At 41.7% G+C, this 16,255-nt stretch overlaps 1 protein-coding gene across 6 annotated transcripts in view; it reads left to right on the top strand.

The window, feature by feature from the left end:
- Positions 1–16,255, top strand: part of FARP1 (FERM, ARH/RhoGEF and pleckstrin domain protein 1) — a 208,712-nt gene that overhangs the window by 134,954 nt on the left and 57,503 nt on the right. For all 6 annotated transcript variants that reach the window (XM_048072721.2, XM_013174412.3, XM_048072722.2 and 3 more), the window contains 4 exons: positions 4,241–4,345; positions 9,297–9,339; positions 10,568–10,646; positions 12,939–13,036. In XM_048072721.2, the coding sequence (XP_047928678.2) occupies positions 4,241–4,345; positions 9,297–9,339; positions 10,568–10,646; positions 12,939–13,036 (325 nt within the window). The remainder of the gene's footprint in view (positions 1–4,240; positions 4,346–9,296; positions 9,340–10,567; positions 10,647–12,938; positions 13,037–16,255) is intronic.

The following is a 16,255-nucleotide window of genomic DNA, read 5'->3' as shown; positions in this document are numbered from 1 at the left end:
ACTTTTTAAAAAAAGATTGGAGATCTCTGGAACATTAAAGAATTGTTAAATCTATTAAAATATTCACCACTGGAAGATCATAAGCAACTTGCTGTTTTGGATTTTAGTGGGAGGAGAGGGAAGGGGAATTGAATAAAATTGAAATAATGAGCAGACAGCAAATACTGAATGCACAATGTGTAAGGCTTGCTACTTTGGGTACCTTCATAGCTTGCAGCTAAATGTGATGCACATTATTCATAATTTAGAAGTTAGCGGCCTGACGTTCCCTGAAAATGTAAAGTGACTTTTAAAATGTAATTTTACAGAGCTAAATGAAAGGCCAGTTCAGAAGGTATTAAGCAATAAGGATGTGTAGCTTGAAATCAGTGAGCTTCTTTTCACTGCAATAAAATTAGAGTGTTATTTTGGTGTAGCTAAATACCACCTCAAGAGAATAGCAGTAATTCCCTGCTGTCAGTATGGCTGGGATTCACCTCATCTTAACTGAACTCTGTAAAACAGGTGCCTGGGCTACTTGTCATCAAGAGTAAAAGAGCACAGCTGTATCGTTTAGGAAAAGTTCACTGCCAATGTATGTGGATGGGTGTTTTGGGATAGGAGGCATTGCCCTCAGGAGCTGCAGTCTTTCTTCACTGATAAACAGTCCCCATGTTGTACCAGGGGAGGATTAGATTAAATATTAAGAAGAATTTCTTCTCTGAGAGGGTGGTCAAGCATTGGAATGGACTGCCTGGGGAATGGTGGGGTCCTCGTCCCTGGAGGTATTTAACAGACACGTGGATGTGGCACTAAGGGACATGGTTTAGTGATGGGACTTGGTCAGTCAGGTTGACAGTTGTATTTGATGATCTTGAAGGTCTTTTCCAACCTAGATGATTCTATGATTAAACGTGAATCTGGCTGTCAACAAAAATAGGAGCAGGGGACTGCCACCTGCAGCAGCAGCTTCCCAGCTCCTGGGTGTATCACATGAACTTCCCCCTCTTGTATTCCACCAATATACGATGTTCCTGCTTTGTTTCCCTCCCCACCTTCCAGTTGGGTGCCATCCACAATAGCTAATGGTCTGGAGGTATGGTCTTGCTGCCAGCGTTCATCACAGCATGATGTCAACATCCCACTTGCATGCCTCGTCCTCCTCTTAATCTTCACCTTCAGGTCAGCTCTTTCCCTCCCTGGTGTGAGCTCTTACGTGATGAGGCTCAGGGAGAGCAGGAGATAGGTCTTTTGGCTCCCTTTCCCCCTGCCCTCAGTGTTCGGCCACATCGGTGACCTTCTGAGCCTTCCCTCTCCCCAGCGTGTGAGGCTTTCATGACGGACATCTACTGAGAAGAGGCCTGTGCTTTTGTGCCGCGGCAGGAAAAGGCCCTTCTGCACCACACACAGGTGGTCGCACGGCCTTTCCCCAGCTCCACAGCCTTACGTGCATACAGAGCTGGACTTGATGATCCTTGTGGGTCCCTTCCAACTTGGGATATTCTGTGAGTCTATGAGCTGTGGGGAGCTCCTGGGGCCTCATGGATCAGGCCCACACCAGAATGGAGCAAGGAAAGTGGCCAAACTGCGGCTTGTGAGATGCAGGTGCAGCCGCAGAGCCATGGGACGGGAGCTGATGAAGCTTTGCCTTGTGCTCAGTGCCTGAGGCAGGCGTCTTGCTGGTTGGAAAACGCCTCCCACGTTTTGGAGAAGACTTGTGTTGTCCCATAGGCCTTGTAAGCACGCTGAAGTCAGGCACAACTGCTGGCTGCAGATGCTGCCCCTGGTGTGGCACACTCGATCCTGAATGCTTCCTCTGTCAGATGGGGTTTCCTGCGCCTCCAGTGACTGCTGTTTTGGTTCCTCACCCAGCAGACTGATATTTTAATTTATTGTGTTTGAATTTTTTAGTAAGGATGTCATGGGACTGCGCTGAATCAACATCTCTGTAAGGCCAGAGAGTTGCGGCATTTTTGGATGTCGTACTTCTCCTTCTGGTCCTGCAAGACCAGGAGTGTCACCAGGCTCTAAATCTCAGCGGGTTTTATATGCACAGTGTTTCCCCTCGAATAAACTGCCAGATTTTATTTTGACTTGGACTGATCAAAGCTAAGATGAGTTTAGAATGATAATCTTATTTACAAATACACGAGTAAGAAGCATTTCATGTTACTGAGACACACTTCAGAGAAAATGCCCAGTGACATAAATGCTACAAGACTGCCATTCTGTTGTCTAGATGCATATAAGTAAAAAAACTTTCAGAAAACACCCAGCAGGTTTTAATCAGCTGCTTTTACTCGTGGTATGAGATCAGACAGGCCTGCTCTCCTCAGCTAACCTTATGCAGTGGGGTAGTGCAGGTGGGTTCTGCGTTTTCTCCTGGTGGTCCAGTACCTGCCTGTTCCTGGAGGCACCCCTTTTCCTGGGAGGACTGAAGCAGTTTGAGCCATGCCAGCCAGGAGTCCATCGGGTACTTCAGTAGGAGGTGTGAGTATTGCACAGTCATGTTTCCATTTCTCTGGTGGTGCACATGGAAGAAAGCGATACCCTCTGACTCTTGCAGTGAGGTTTCTACATCAGTGTATTTTCAGTGCAGTAAACTACTAGAGTTATTACACTAGATCGAGCGTCTTTTTAATAATATTCTCTTGCCTCTAACAAAATGCACTTACTGGGAAGCCTTTTCACTAAAAGGTAACGTATGTTTGGCTGTGCCTATGTACAGCAAGAGATGGAGGGGAAAATGTAGGAAACTTGGTTAGAAGACACGGGGCTCAGGGGCTGGCGCAGGCTGAGTGTTGGTCATCACAGATGTTTGCAGTGTAACCAAGCTGGAGAATATGAAGTGAGTCTATTCAAATATATTTGCACTGGAGTTTTGTTTTACACGGCGTTGCATCAGATCCCTTTTTTTTCCTCTCTCTTTCTCTATCCTCGTTCAGCATTTGGGGATGAATTGTTTCAGTTACTGTGAGGTTGGTTGTGACGAATGCTTGGAAAATTAGTACTGCTATCTGATTGTTCTCAGTCTGTTTTCTGACAGCATTCATAAGGCTAACGCTTGCTGTGGGTAACACGAACAAACAGTTCATAAAGCAATAGGTCTGTTAGAGGCGATGCGAGTACCCGGGGCACAAACCTGCTCAGCAAGTTCCTAGGAGGTGGACTTGGCTTTCCCCTTGCAACTTCGCTCTCAAAACCAGCCAGCCTTGATGGCTCAGGTCATTGCGTCCTGCAGCAGAAAAAGGGCGTCCTTTCTATTGCTCTGGTGTAAGCCTCGCTACCGCTTATTTACTTCTCACAACTCCTATGCAGTAAGCCTGTTGGTAAGGGCATGGCCAGGAGATGTAGGGACCTGAGCTCAGGTTTGTCCTTCCTGACTCAACTCACCAACCCGACAGCCTGCCTCAAACAGTTTTCTTTTGTTCACTCTGTTTCTGCTGTTTCGTTTTACTCTAATAATTATTTACTGGGCAGAAAGGGAAAGGGCGAGTCTGTAGGTTGAGTGCAAGGGCGCTTGGCTGGGGTGTAATTAGGAACACGGGTCTCTTGTACTGGTGGAGTTGGTGCCGTTTAGTGGGTTATTATTTATTCTCAAGTGAGCGGAGATCTCTTTTTCAGGGACTCTTGAGTTAAAATAGGTGCATTTCTGCAAAGAACAAAAATATTTGATTTCAGTGATTGGCCTTTTTTACTGAAAAAGTGTGGGTTTTCTGCCAAAGAATTGCTGGTGAGCTGTAATTTGCAGTATTTGCTGCAGGTGTGGATTTAACTGATGTGCTGATGAGAAGAATCCTTACAATCAGCAAAACTGCAGCTCTGGGAGCTAATATTGGGCTAGAACATCTGGTCTTTGTAGTGAGAAGACTTTTACAGTGTAGAAGGAAATGCTTGCTCTTGACTCCTCTGATTTACTCATTAACTCTTGCGAGAGTAACACAGAGGAGCCTTGACCAGCCTTGGTGCTTCATAACAATCTTCTATTTTATGGTATTTTTCTCTCAAAAGCAAAAACGCTCTAAAGGTTCATTCTTAGCTGCCATCCAGGGATGGGTGGATATTTTCCATAGCTTTAAAATTAGAGTAATTACTTTCAGCTGCCCTGTGGGTATGGTTGGAATAACCACTGATTTTGTAAGCTGTATTGGCAGTGTTGTTTGCTGGACAACTTCTTAGCATAGTAATTTTTGTGCCACTAATTAAAAGCATCTTTGTTAATCTGCAGCACTTAACCCTAGGCTTTGTTTTCTTCTTACAGCAAAGAGCTCCAGGGAAAGTTTTGCATGATGCTGTTTGCAACCACCTGAACCTTGTTGAAGGCGACTATTTTGGTCTTGAATTTCCAGATCATAAAAAGATGATGGTATGTTAATTTTCACCTGGTTTTCATCTACATACACACTGTATTCTCTCTTCCTGCTCCTTACTTACAAGGTATGTTTAATGCTGAATTTCAAAAAAATAAAAATAAAAAGACTAAAAAGAAAAAAACACAATACAGTTCTTGCCTGCTGAAGTTGAAGAAATGTTTTTAAAACCTGATTAGTCCTGTCAGGTTTCATCTGTGTTGAAGATAGCAGCCAATTCTGACAGGAGTTGGACAGCATTTTGTCTTTATCAGTTGCAGCAGAGAAGCCAGAGGCTGGTCTGCTGCAGTCTCAGCTCTGATTTTACAGTCATGCGTAATTTGGAGCGTGGAGTCTGCAGACAGAGAAGTTAACAACGATTGTGACAGAGTTCCATGAAAAACATCTTGGGACAGGAAGATGATTAGATAAAATATAACGAGGTTAATAAAAAAGAGGGGGGGGGGGGAGAGGATAAATATATAAGTAAACTGTTGAAAGTCCTGTCTGGGGAGCCGTGTAGCACAGCAGGTGTGCTGGTCCTCACACTTTGGACTCTGAGTGCAGGTGCCGACAACATTCAGATATTGCACTAATACTTCCAGGGTGGGAACAGCAGCAGAGAAAAGACAAAGTCGAATGACTTCCCAGACTACAATGGCTTTTGTTCTGAGGTTTATTTCCCTTCAGACTTCATGTGTGACCTCCTGGTATGTGGGCCAGGTGTCTGGGTTGTTTGACCTGTACATGCTGGTGTATACTGGATTTGCTGCCTGTTCAGTGAGTTCTGCACCAGTAGCCTGGTTGACCTAAAGGAGCTGACTTTGGGCAATTAGAAAAAAATCTGTATCTGTCTCTATATAAAATTTTTTTAAGAAGCAATATCTCTTAACCAAAAGCCAAAGAGGATTTATCTGCTGCTGCAGTAATCCATTGTCGTGCCTTAGTGCAGGCTTACATAGGCACTCTAACTGAATGCTATAGGTCATAAAGCTTTTGGCTAACTATAATTAAAGAGGAAATTTTGAAAAATGGACATCGATCTTTAAAAATGATCCACTTCACAGTTTGCTTCTGGATTTGCATGAAACACAACTTACTAAAAAGTTTCATATTCTGCCAAATATCCTTGGCTAATGCTGTAGGTAACTTGAGAGCTTAACATAACCCTTCAAAACAGTGCAACTGTACAGTGCTATTACAACAGAGCGTCCATGTTAATGGTGACATACTGACATTCCTGATGTATGTATATAAAGCTGAAACAAATCCTAACATCTAGTGTGTGTATACAGTTGCTTTTTAGTTTTCTAGAAAATAGAGAAGGTCACTTGATTGACCTTCTCTACTTCACAGGTCGTTAAGTTTCAAATAGATGACCCTCTGTGTTTTGCTCAGAGACCTGAAGTAAACTAACAGTTTGCAGTCTTGTGAAAACAAAATGGTTTATTTGCTCGAGGCAGAACACAGGAGAGATTGAGGTGCTGCCAGTGCCTGAGGCCCTTGCAGTGGCAGGCTGGAAATACATCCAGATGATCTCAGTGGGGGATCTGGGGCTCTGTGATGAAGAGGAAGGTTGAAAGAAAACCCCAAGGCTGTTCCCGGTTTGACATGCACGGCAATACTTCCATACATCAAGCATGGTAACTCATCCAGTCCCTACCCTTACAAAATGAAGTATTAACCAAGTACCTGACAGCGCTGATCTGTGTGTCCGCCAGTTTATCCAGCCCCTGTTTCTGAAAAAGGGGGAGATCCCCAGCTCTAGCTCACCCCTCATCAGCTGTGCCCCCGAAATAGTGAAATACAATGGAAGCAAAGACTTCAGCCTGGGCTCCGCAACATGAAAAAGATGTTGAGGTCCTTGAAAGCATCTGAAAGGGGGCAACAAAGCTGGTAAAAGCACTGGAGGGCATGTCCTGTGAGGAGGCGTGAGGACACTTGAGTGGACTTGTCTGGAACAGAGAAGGCTGAGAGGTGACCCCATTGCTCTCCGCAATGTCCTCAGGAGGGGCAGTGGAGAGGGAGGTGCGGGTCTCTGCTCCCTGGTAACCAGTGACAGGACATGCAGGAACAGCACAAAGGGGAGGTTCACACTAGACAGAAGGAAAAATTTCTTTACCGTGAGGGTGCCCAAACACAGGAACAGGCTTCCTAGCGAGGTGGTTGATGCCCCCTGCCTGTCAGTGTTCAGGAGACATTTGGATAATGCCCTTCATAATTTGTTTTCACTTCTGGTTAGCCATGAATTGGTCAAGTGATTGGACTTTATGATCTTTGTAGGTCCCTTCCAACTGAACTATCCTATCCTATCCTATCCTATTTTAAAAACAGCTCACAGAAGCTCTTAAAGCAAGAGGTTTCATTATGAATCATTGTTTTGGTACGGAGCAGCATTCAGGATGAGAGCAATATTTACATTTAAATCGTAATTACCAGTTTCTGTGATGCAGTTGATGTAAATGTTCCTGTGGGATTTAAACCTTTTTGAGCTTTGTAATGGCCATAACGTAGAATTCAAGCATTGTACAAATAAAAAATTGTGGTTAGCTTCGTATCTAAGAAAGAAAACACGCATGCATATTTTATATTCAGATCATCTGAAGAGAATTAATTGCTTGTCCGGTGTAGAACAGAGTGTAAAAAGAAAAATAAATATTTGGAGCATATTTGTTTAGATGTGATCATATGTACATGAAGCCATGTATTCACAGTTCAGCTGCATTTGTTTCAACGTGCAGGGCTCCAGACTTCATGTTTCACACATTGCCAGTTGTATGTCATGATGCCTGGCAGCTGGATGTGTTCGTGTGCCGTGTATGTAGCGGAGAAGATGTGCATGGGAGGTGAACACAGGGTGTGAGGGCTGCACTTCACCCCAGGACAAGGGGAAATGAGGCATTGTTGCCAAGCCTGGGGTTTTACAAAGTTTCATCACACTTGATGTCTGCCCCAATCCTCTAGCTGCAGAAATCCAGTAACTATCATGGAATGCCTGACTTTGTGTAAAAAAATGAAGAATCTAGCCTTAGTAGATGCAGACAAAATGAAAAACAGGAATCCTAAGTGCATCCTCACAGTGTTTTTCCAGTTTATAAATCAAGCTCGGATTGACTGTATATAGCTACAGGGTGAGAGCTGCATGGTGTGTAAGTTTTGATTGCTTGGGTTCGGTGGTACTGATGAGGTCTTCATCTTGCCCCACCTTCCAATCTGATAAAGGATGCTGTGACTTGCTTGTGGGATGATTGGGAAAGCGGAGAAAGGAATGACGTACTTGCAGTGCTCATGCTTGATCACAAACTTCCTCTGGGGGAGAGACATTTTTTAATATCAAAAATATGACTCCCATATTCTTGTAAATTGCCTGTTTCATATTCAGGATTTATTTTTTTCTCCACTAAGCTTGGCAAAGATCCTGACCTTCACTGCAGCTTATGTACATGCCAACTTTCTGAAACAAAACAGTTTAAGTTACTGAAATGCCAAAAAGTGTCAGAACGACTTTAACAGGTGATAAACACTGTTTTCCTATTCTTGGATAACCAAGCTTCTTGAGCCTTTCCAGAGAAAAAGACTTCCACAGGCTGCGAAACATAAAAAGAATTCCATTGAGAAACATTAGTGAGTTTAAAAGGGCAGGAATGTGAGCTCTTTGCTAATTGCAAGCACTCGTATGGTAATTAGGAAAATAACAAACAGCACTGACACAGCTACAGCAGCAAGGCAGGCCTGCTTCTGTCAGGCTTCTCAGGTGATCTTCTAAAATGGATATTTTGAGCGCGTTTCAGTCTCTGCGCAACCTAAAATTATTCAAGGTCAAAGGTGTATTCATTTAAATATATATTTTTTCCCTGGAGGAAGAGTTGGTTAATTTGTTTTTTAATGGCTTTAACCTTTGTGAAGGCTGTAGGAAGTTCCTCCGCAAATTCCAGAAGTCTCTAAGGAAGGCTCCCTGCAATTCAGCGCGATAACAAAATACAAATCTCGGGCACAGTTATCAGCTGAATTCGGTGAGCTGTCACACTTCCCCGGTTCCTGCATGTCATTTGGCTTTTATCTTGTGTGTGATTCTCCCTGGGCTTTCTGCAAGCTGCCTCGGGTGGATAGGTGATTCGTCCAGGCCCTTTTGATTGAGACTACAGAGTGGGCTTTTAGGCTTTGAACGTGCCATTTCAATCCATTGCTTCTCTTTTGAAATCCAAAGGAAAGACGCATGCAATGTCCAGAAAAAAAAACAGGCTTTTAAAAAACAGATGAAAATAAACTATTTGCCAAAGTTGCACTGCACCCAATTAAGGAAGCGTTGGCCTGAGCTTCCCAGATTTGTAGAAAGCAGAAAATGTCACGCAGCTGGAAAGTAAGCTTGCTTTCAGCCACACTCGGTGCTGTGTCTGCCTCGTGCTCTTGACCCGAGAGGACGTTCTTCCTCCAGACAGTGGTGGTGAGAATCCCCCATCTCCACGGCACCTGCAGGGAGCTCCACAACTGCATCCAGGCCTCACGGTGGGACTCCCGGTGGGTCCCCAAAACCAGGAGGTTGTCGTGTCTTTTCTCTGTTTGCCCAGTATTCCCACATCAAAGGCAAATATCAGCCCCTTTCCCTTGCATTTCTGTAGGTTAATTTGGGTGAGGACCACAGAGGCAGCACAGGACTGTCTTTTTCTCAGTTTCTTGTTTCACTTTTCCACAAAATGAAGGGCTGCTGACCAAACTTGCTGCGACTGTTGGTATCTGAGATGAATAAAGGGAAATTTTCAGTGTTCTCGGCTCCCAATATTTGTACTGTTGCAAAAGCTACGCCACAGCAGCAGCTTATTAACAGCGCTCCTTCCTGAGCATCTTCAAGAGTTCTGGGGAGAAAACCCACACTGGAAAAATTAGATAAGTAAATGAAAATCTAAAATCTAATGCAATGAAAAATGCTTTTGTTTAGAGCTTATAACATCGCCTTCTTTTTGTTTTCAGGTGTGGCTTGATCTTTTGAAGCCTGTTATGAAACAGATTAGAAGTAAGTACTTCCTTACTGACATTTATTATGTTGGTTCAAGAGCAGCCGAGTAAGTGAGGGCTCTGTCAGTTGGTACCTTTATCTTCTCAACGTCCTTTACTGAATTTTGTTTGGATTATTTCTTATTTCTGTTCTGACCTTGAGAGACGTATGGTGCTTGCTGTGAAATTGTGTCCCAGCAGCAAGTTCTACAAAGCACACAGACATTGAACGCCTCTGGTTTTGCCTTTTATGTTGACGGGGCTGAGCCAGCAGCAGATTGAGAAGGTTTTGTCAGGCACTAGGAGCACTGAGGTAACGAACAGTTTTGCAGAGAAAAAAGCATGCAATAAAGAAGGATTTGATGGAGCACACGTTCCTGAAGGGTAGCCGTAATCAGGATAAAAGAAAAAGAACTGGAAGAAGTTACTACTGGGAAGGAGCCAGCAAATTTGTGGCAGCTAACAGGGGCACTGCTGCAGCACTTGGAAATGCCTTAGACCCAGAGGAGAAAATGGCTGGGCTAGGGAAGTCAGGGAACGTTGCGGTGGGTGGTGGGAGAGAAAAGGGAATTGTACATAGCCATCAGCTTTGGGAAGAAAAGTGAACAGGAAAGGTTTCGGTGATTCTGTTTCCCTGTCAAATATCAGTACTACTAAGGTCTTCATTTCTTGAGCTTTACCATTAAGTTTTCCTAGGTGCCTTTCTGGTCATTTTAGTATTAGTATGTTCTCTGGAAACCCTCCCTCTCATGCGAGAGATGCATTGCTCCTTTTGTCACCAGCCTCTGTTTGTGACTTACTCTATTTGTAAGAGTCAGAACAAATGTGCTGCTGTTAACACAGAAGTAGTAATTTGCTGCTGGACTTGAAAAACAGGCTGTATTTAGCTCCCTCCTGTTCTGAATCAAGGGTAATAGACACACTTAGTATATTTTATTGGATCAACTGATATAATTACTAGAACCAGACTTGGTTTTGGCAGAGTATCCCTCCACCAAGCGTCTGTTCTATTTTATTGTGCTTATTCATTGTTCTATTTCATTGTGTTTATTGTTTTATTGTATAAATTTTATTTTGTCACTTCTAAAAAACCTGAAGAGCATCAAAAATAATGACAAAGGATGGGAGGTTAGTGTGTGTATGTATGCACTGCAGATTCCATGTATCCCTTGTGCATCATTCTGTGTCATAAAATTTGGCCAGCATGTTACAAACGTATCACTAACTTCCTTTCATGTTTCCCCTAGGACCGAAGCATGTTGTTGTAAAATTTGTGGTAAAATTCTTCCCACCTGACCACGCTCAGCTGCAGGAGGAATTGACAAGGTTAGTAGTTGTGTGACCGTATTTTTTTTCTGTTAAATTGCTGGTGGGCGGAGGGCAGAACATGGGATTTGAGATCACAGGGTGAGATGATGGGATCCATGCCTCCCTCTCAAAATTAACTTGATGTTATTTCCCCACCATTGAGTGACCTGGGGCACTCCTCTATACTGAGGGACACGTGTGACTCTGCACTCACATTTGGGACAAAGTTGTTCTGCAGGAGTTGCCAAGTTGAGGCAGCTGGGGGACCCTATTCATGTAGCCAGTGCAATTGCCAAAGGACTGTGTGGCTGGAAGTGGGACTTCAGAGATGCAGAAATGGAAAAGAGAGGGAATAAAATGAAGAGGAAGAGGAAAGTAGTCAAGGATAGACATGTATTTCTTGAGGATAGAATTCCTTAAGGATGTGTTTATTTTCAGGCTCTTTAGAAACTTGATTTAAGCTCTAAATTTCACGCTGTGTTGGCATGGAGAGATGGATCGTATTTCTCTGTAAGTCAATACATATACGAGGGACCTACTAAGGTTTTTCCTCATTAGCAAGGCCTTTCTTTTTAGTCAAAAACACTCCATTTCATTACAGTATTTTGTCACTGAAACTTGTCAACTCTTTATCAGGTCTACAGTTAGTAGTTAGTTTTGTAATTACATTTTTTTCTGTTCTGATTCAGTATTTCCATTATTAGTTTTTACTTTTAATCTTCCCATAAGGTGACGTCATCTTTTGCAAGGAGCTTTTGTATCTGCATAACCTGCTTTATAAAGAACAAGTCCACCTTTGTGGTGTTCTGTGATTATCTCTGTCTTGGTTTGGTAATAGAGCAATGGAAAGGAAAAAAAATGTTTCAAAACTGTTACTTGCTTGGGCAGAGAAAAGTGGAAAAGTAGGAAGAAGGAATATTTTCTTGAAAGACTGAGTAAAAATTGTAAAGGAATGAATGAAAATTCACATTGTTATGTTACTAATTAAACATTCTGTTTCTGAGTAGATATTCTGCATATCAGCTGCTTAGAATGTGCGCTGTAAATTGATTTTTGGTGATCTCTTTCTGTGCCTGGAGACGTGTCTCTGAATCTTAATGACTTTTTTGGTTAGATTTTAAATGTGTGTGCTAGGGACCTTGAATGTATGTACACAGCAGTGTGTAAGATGTGAAAGAATTTCCACAGGGAACCACTTCATCACTTGGAGAACAGAGAATATAATATTATTGTGCTTTATTCTTCAACTAGGGTGAATTTCATATGGCAAGGCAGGTGTCTGGAGGTTTCAAAAGGATGTTATTTAGATCTGCTATATTATTTCATGTACGGTGTCTGTTAGCTTCCATACTCTCAACTCAGTTCGCAGTTTTCATTTAATTACCTTCATCTCATTCAGAAACTCACTGTTCAAATGAGAGCTTCTCACTGAATATATTAAAATACAGTAAATTAGTAAAAAAAAAAAAATACAGAAATTAGTAAAAACTGTTGAGATCCTAGTATGAATTCCCCACAGGAGCTGTGGTCATTGGAAGACTTGTTAAGATGCTTGTCCAATTTGGGTTACATACCAAGTGTAGGGGAAATGCCCACTATTAGGTCTTTTTTTTTTCTAGAGAAGCATTTGTTACAGAGTGGAACTAAGATATTTTAAGTCCTATAGAAGCTAGAAGAAATTTAAATGCTGAAATAGTGTTGTGGACCTGTGATGTCCATGCACATAGTCTGTTGATGCAGAATTGCCCTACGTGGCTTGTTTAGAAGTGAATATGTTAAATATGGCTGGTGGTGATTCAGGTAATGGGGCTGCAAAGTATCAGAGCTAGCTAGAGTAGTACAATGAAGATCTTGCTCCTCATTTCCAGGTGAGTGCCAAGGTGGAAACTTTAAAGTTCCCCTTCTGTTCTACAAGAACTTAGTGATAACTCTAAATCACCGGTTTATCTGGCGTTTCTTCGTAGTTACAAGCAGGTCCATTATCTTGTGCTGCTTGTGGTGCAGTTGCTGAGCACGTAATAGCTGTCACATTTGCTTCCACTGCCACTTCCAGATCTCATTGATCTGGTTAAAATAGAGAGAAAAGGTGAGAGAGAAAGAGAGATACCATGGTTCTGCATAGCAGCGACCATGTAAGACTCTAATGGCTGTAATACAGTACCTGTTACATTTTATTTAGCCTCTAAACTTAGGAAATTCAGATCGCTTCTGTAGATGCCAAAAAGTGAAAGGAACCTGTTGAAAAAAATGGATACTTTTCCATCTTTCCCTCCTGCTTCGTGTAACTCTTTGTTCATGTTTGTTTTGCAGGTACCTATTTGCATTGCAAGTGAAGCAGGACCTGGCACAGGGAAGGCTAACGTGTAATGATACCAGCACTGCCCTCTTAATCTCACACATAGTACAGTGTAAGTTTGCTTCTTTCTTATTTCCAGGAGGATAAACAGGATAAATTGGTTGGGCGTGTTTTGCTGCATTACCTGTTAGCAGCTGGTAGGAGACAGGCTTAAGCCATATGGACATTTATTATATTTCTGTATAATAGCATTAAAATACAGAAAAATTACTCTCATAAATAAAAACGAGCTCCTGGACACCAGATTTGCATTTTTAAAGCATGTGTTTGATGGTCTGCCGTGAATCCTTTTAAAAGCAAACTTTGCAGGCAATAGCAAACAGGATGAATTCTGAATTCCTGCATCATTATTTATATTTAACCTTGTATCATGTCAGCAGAGCATTCAAATTCCTGGAGATCTGTATGCTGTCTAGAGAATGTAATAAATAAACATGCTTAGAATGCCAGACTAAGGCACAGTCCTACAAGGAAACTGATAGGGGGGAAAAAAAGAAGTAGACTTTAAGCTTTTATTTTTAATTGCAAAGTATGCACAATTAGACTGTTCAGTGGAGTCATACATTAACTTTGTTTACCATATGGAAGCTTCTTTTAGCTTCAAAATAAACACTGCCTTTAGAAAGGAAAGACAGTGTATGCTTTCCACTTCAAGACTTTATTGAGAGGGTAGGAAAAAACACTAGTAGCATGTGTGATGGTCGTAATAGACCGTTGTTTTGAATGCTCATTGTACAATTCAGTATTGCATATTTCCAGTGAAATGCTGTTGTGTTGAAATTGCAGTCAACAAAGGTGTTCAGAAGTTCTTTTGTGATGAATAAATAGATTTTGTGATCCTTTGTTGTAGTCTGAGTGTTAGGTTAGTTTTTCATCAAGTGCTGTTGAAAAGGCAGGTATTGCATGGTTTTCTGTTTGCCATGGTCATCACTGCCCAGTGTGATTGAGGAGCAATAAAGGGCTGTACAGCAGCCTCTATGAAATTTTGTATGCCTCAAACCATTTGAAAACTGAATATTTTTGCAGCAGACTTAAAAATATATATATAATCCTTAGCTAGCAAGCTTTTTGTGTCTTAGTTTTTCCTGTTATGGTGTCCAGCATGCCAGCTGTAGTTCTTTCCTTGGTTAAGCTAATTCTAACTTTCTCTCATCTCAGGGAAAAAAAGTCTTGATCGTTTTGGGGAAATTGAGTATCATTTGTTACACTGCATTCTAGGAGGGCGGGTCTTCCTACTTGATGTCTGTGCACATAAGAGATGCCGGGGAGAGGATACCCTAATACACATGTCTGTCATAGAGATGCTGCTTTATGATCACCCTCTCTTGAACTCTGCTATTCTGTATGTGTTACATTCTGTATGACTTCTACTTAGATCTTAGTTCATGTCATACTCTTTTTGATTGCTCAATTAAATTCTTTACTGAGCCATCTCCACTTCTGGTGCCTGAGCTGCTGAGTGCAACCACTAGCTTGTTTTCCTAAAGCAGCAACCTAAAAGGATAAAATCCCAGGATGTCCTTTCACCTTTACAAGCTTTCTCTTTCCCTTTCCCATCCCTGCATAGTCAAAATTAAGTTTTACTGAGTGTTTTCCAAAATTCCTCCATCATACACTTGGCCATTCCCCCCAGACATGGCCATGCAGGCATACAAGAATCTTTCATTTTAAAGTGTACAAAAGTGTTGTAAAAAAAAAAAAAAAATCACCACCATTGCTCTTGTGCTGCTGAGATGCATTATACTGTTGAATCAAGTAATTTTCCTCAATTCTTGGAAATGATCGTGGTGCTCTTGAAATTGTTGTAGTTCTTTGTCCCTTTTACCTGTGAGCTTGATGTGCAGATTGATTTCTGAATTGTGATTTTAGGAATCAAGTAGTACTCTCCTTCTGGAGAGTAAGGTAAGATACTTCTGTACTGAAAAAAAAAACCAAGTTTTTCCCTCTTGTCAGAAGGAGAGAGGCAAGAGATTCATATGCAGAGGTGAGAAGGTACCCACAGAATCTGACCTGATGCTTTGGGAAGAGAGATGTGGTGCCTCATGGTGCCCCTGTGGTGTTGCTCCCCTCGCCATCTCCTGACTGCAACTTAGACTTTTTTTTTTGATGTTTTTTACCCACCCCGTTTTTGTGTGACAGTGTTTGCTGGAAACCTGAGCTGGAACTTTGTGACTGTCTCATTTATTCATCCATTTTGTGTCTCATGAACATTTTTTCTATGAAAATTTGCTTCGATAAGAGTCTGTAGCTGTGTCTTACCCACATGGCTGTCTTCTGTATTTATTTTCTCTCTGGCTTATTATTCAGGAGCTAAAAAAATATTACATATTTGTCTGCAACAAAAATAAAACTTGGCAGCTGATAAGAGTAATGATATCAAAGTGGAAGGACTGAGAATGTAGGAGATGAGGTATTGTATGTCTTATCAATGCTGTGCCTCCTAGCAGTTTCCATGGGGGATATCTGATTCCAAGCACCTTTATATGATGTATACAAGCTTATGCCAATGTTATAGCCTGTTTTTTGTTTTTGTTTTTGTTTTATGAAATCTAATATGACAGCAAATAGGTTTCTGTTAAATTAGCATGTATATTACAGAATGAAATTTTTATTTGAAACATTCTGTTTAAAAACACCTTAAAAGCATTGTAGAAAGTGTTAGAATTGAGAGGACACTTTGATACGGCGAATGTAAAGAAGACAGACTGATTAAAGGGAAAGAGCTGAAATATAAAGCATTAGACACATCAGAAGTTCTAATGCAGACAGAATACAGAGAGTGGTGTAAAGCACTTGCAAGATAAGAAAATGGGAGCATCAGTGGGAATCAATCTTTGGCTAAAACACAGGAAGATTTTAAAGACGACTTATATGCAAGGCTGATAATATTCAAAATACAACTCCCTATTTTTCTAGAGGGAGTGCTACTGGAGAGAAATTTCAGATGGAGAAGGAGGTCTGGGGAGAGATGAAGGAAAAGATGCTGAGTATGAGGTCAGAGAGAACAAATTCAGAAGCAATTAGAAAGCCCAGAGGACAATTTTGATAATGGATTTGCAGTTGACAAGTGCAGAGAACATTATAGAAATCATGTAGTGGTGAAATAAGTCATACGTATACTTGGCTCCAAAGAAACCCCTACAGAAGGTGGTATAAGTACATCTGTGTACAGAAATCTGCAAGGTGTGAACTGCATTTTAAAGAGTCTAGGTCCATGCCATTTGAGGTGTTGCAAATGTAGGCAGGCTTATGTCCTTATTGAAGAGGAGAA

This window comes from Anser cygnoides, chromosome 1 (genome assembly GCF_040182565.1).
Source record: "Anser cygnoides isolate HZ-2024a breed goose chromosome 1, Taihu_goose_T2T_genome, whole genome shotgun sequence".
Taxonomy (NCBI): domain Eukaryota; kingdom Metazoa; phylum Chordata; class Aves; order Anseriformes; family Anatidae; genus Anser; species Anser cygnoides.
Note: the sequence above shows the minus strand (reverse complement) of the source record. Positions and strands in the feature narration are given on the sequence as shown.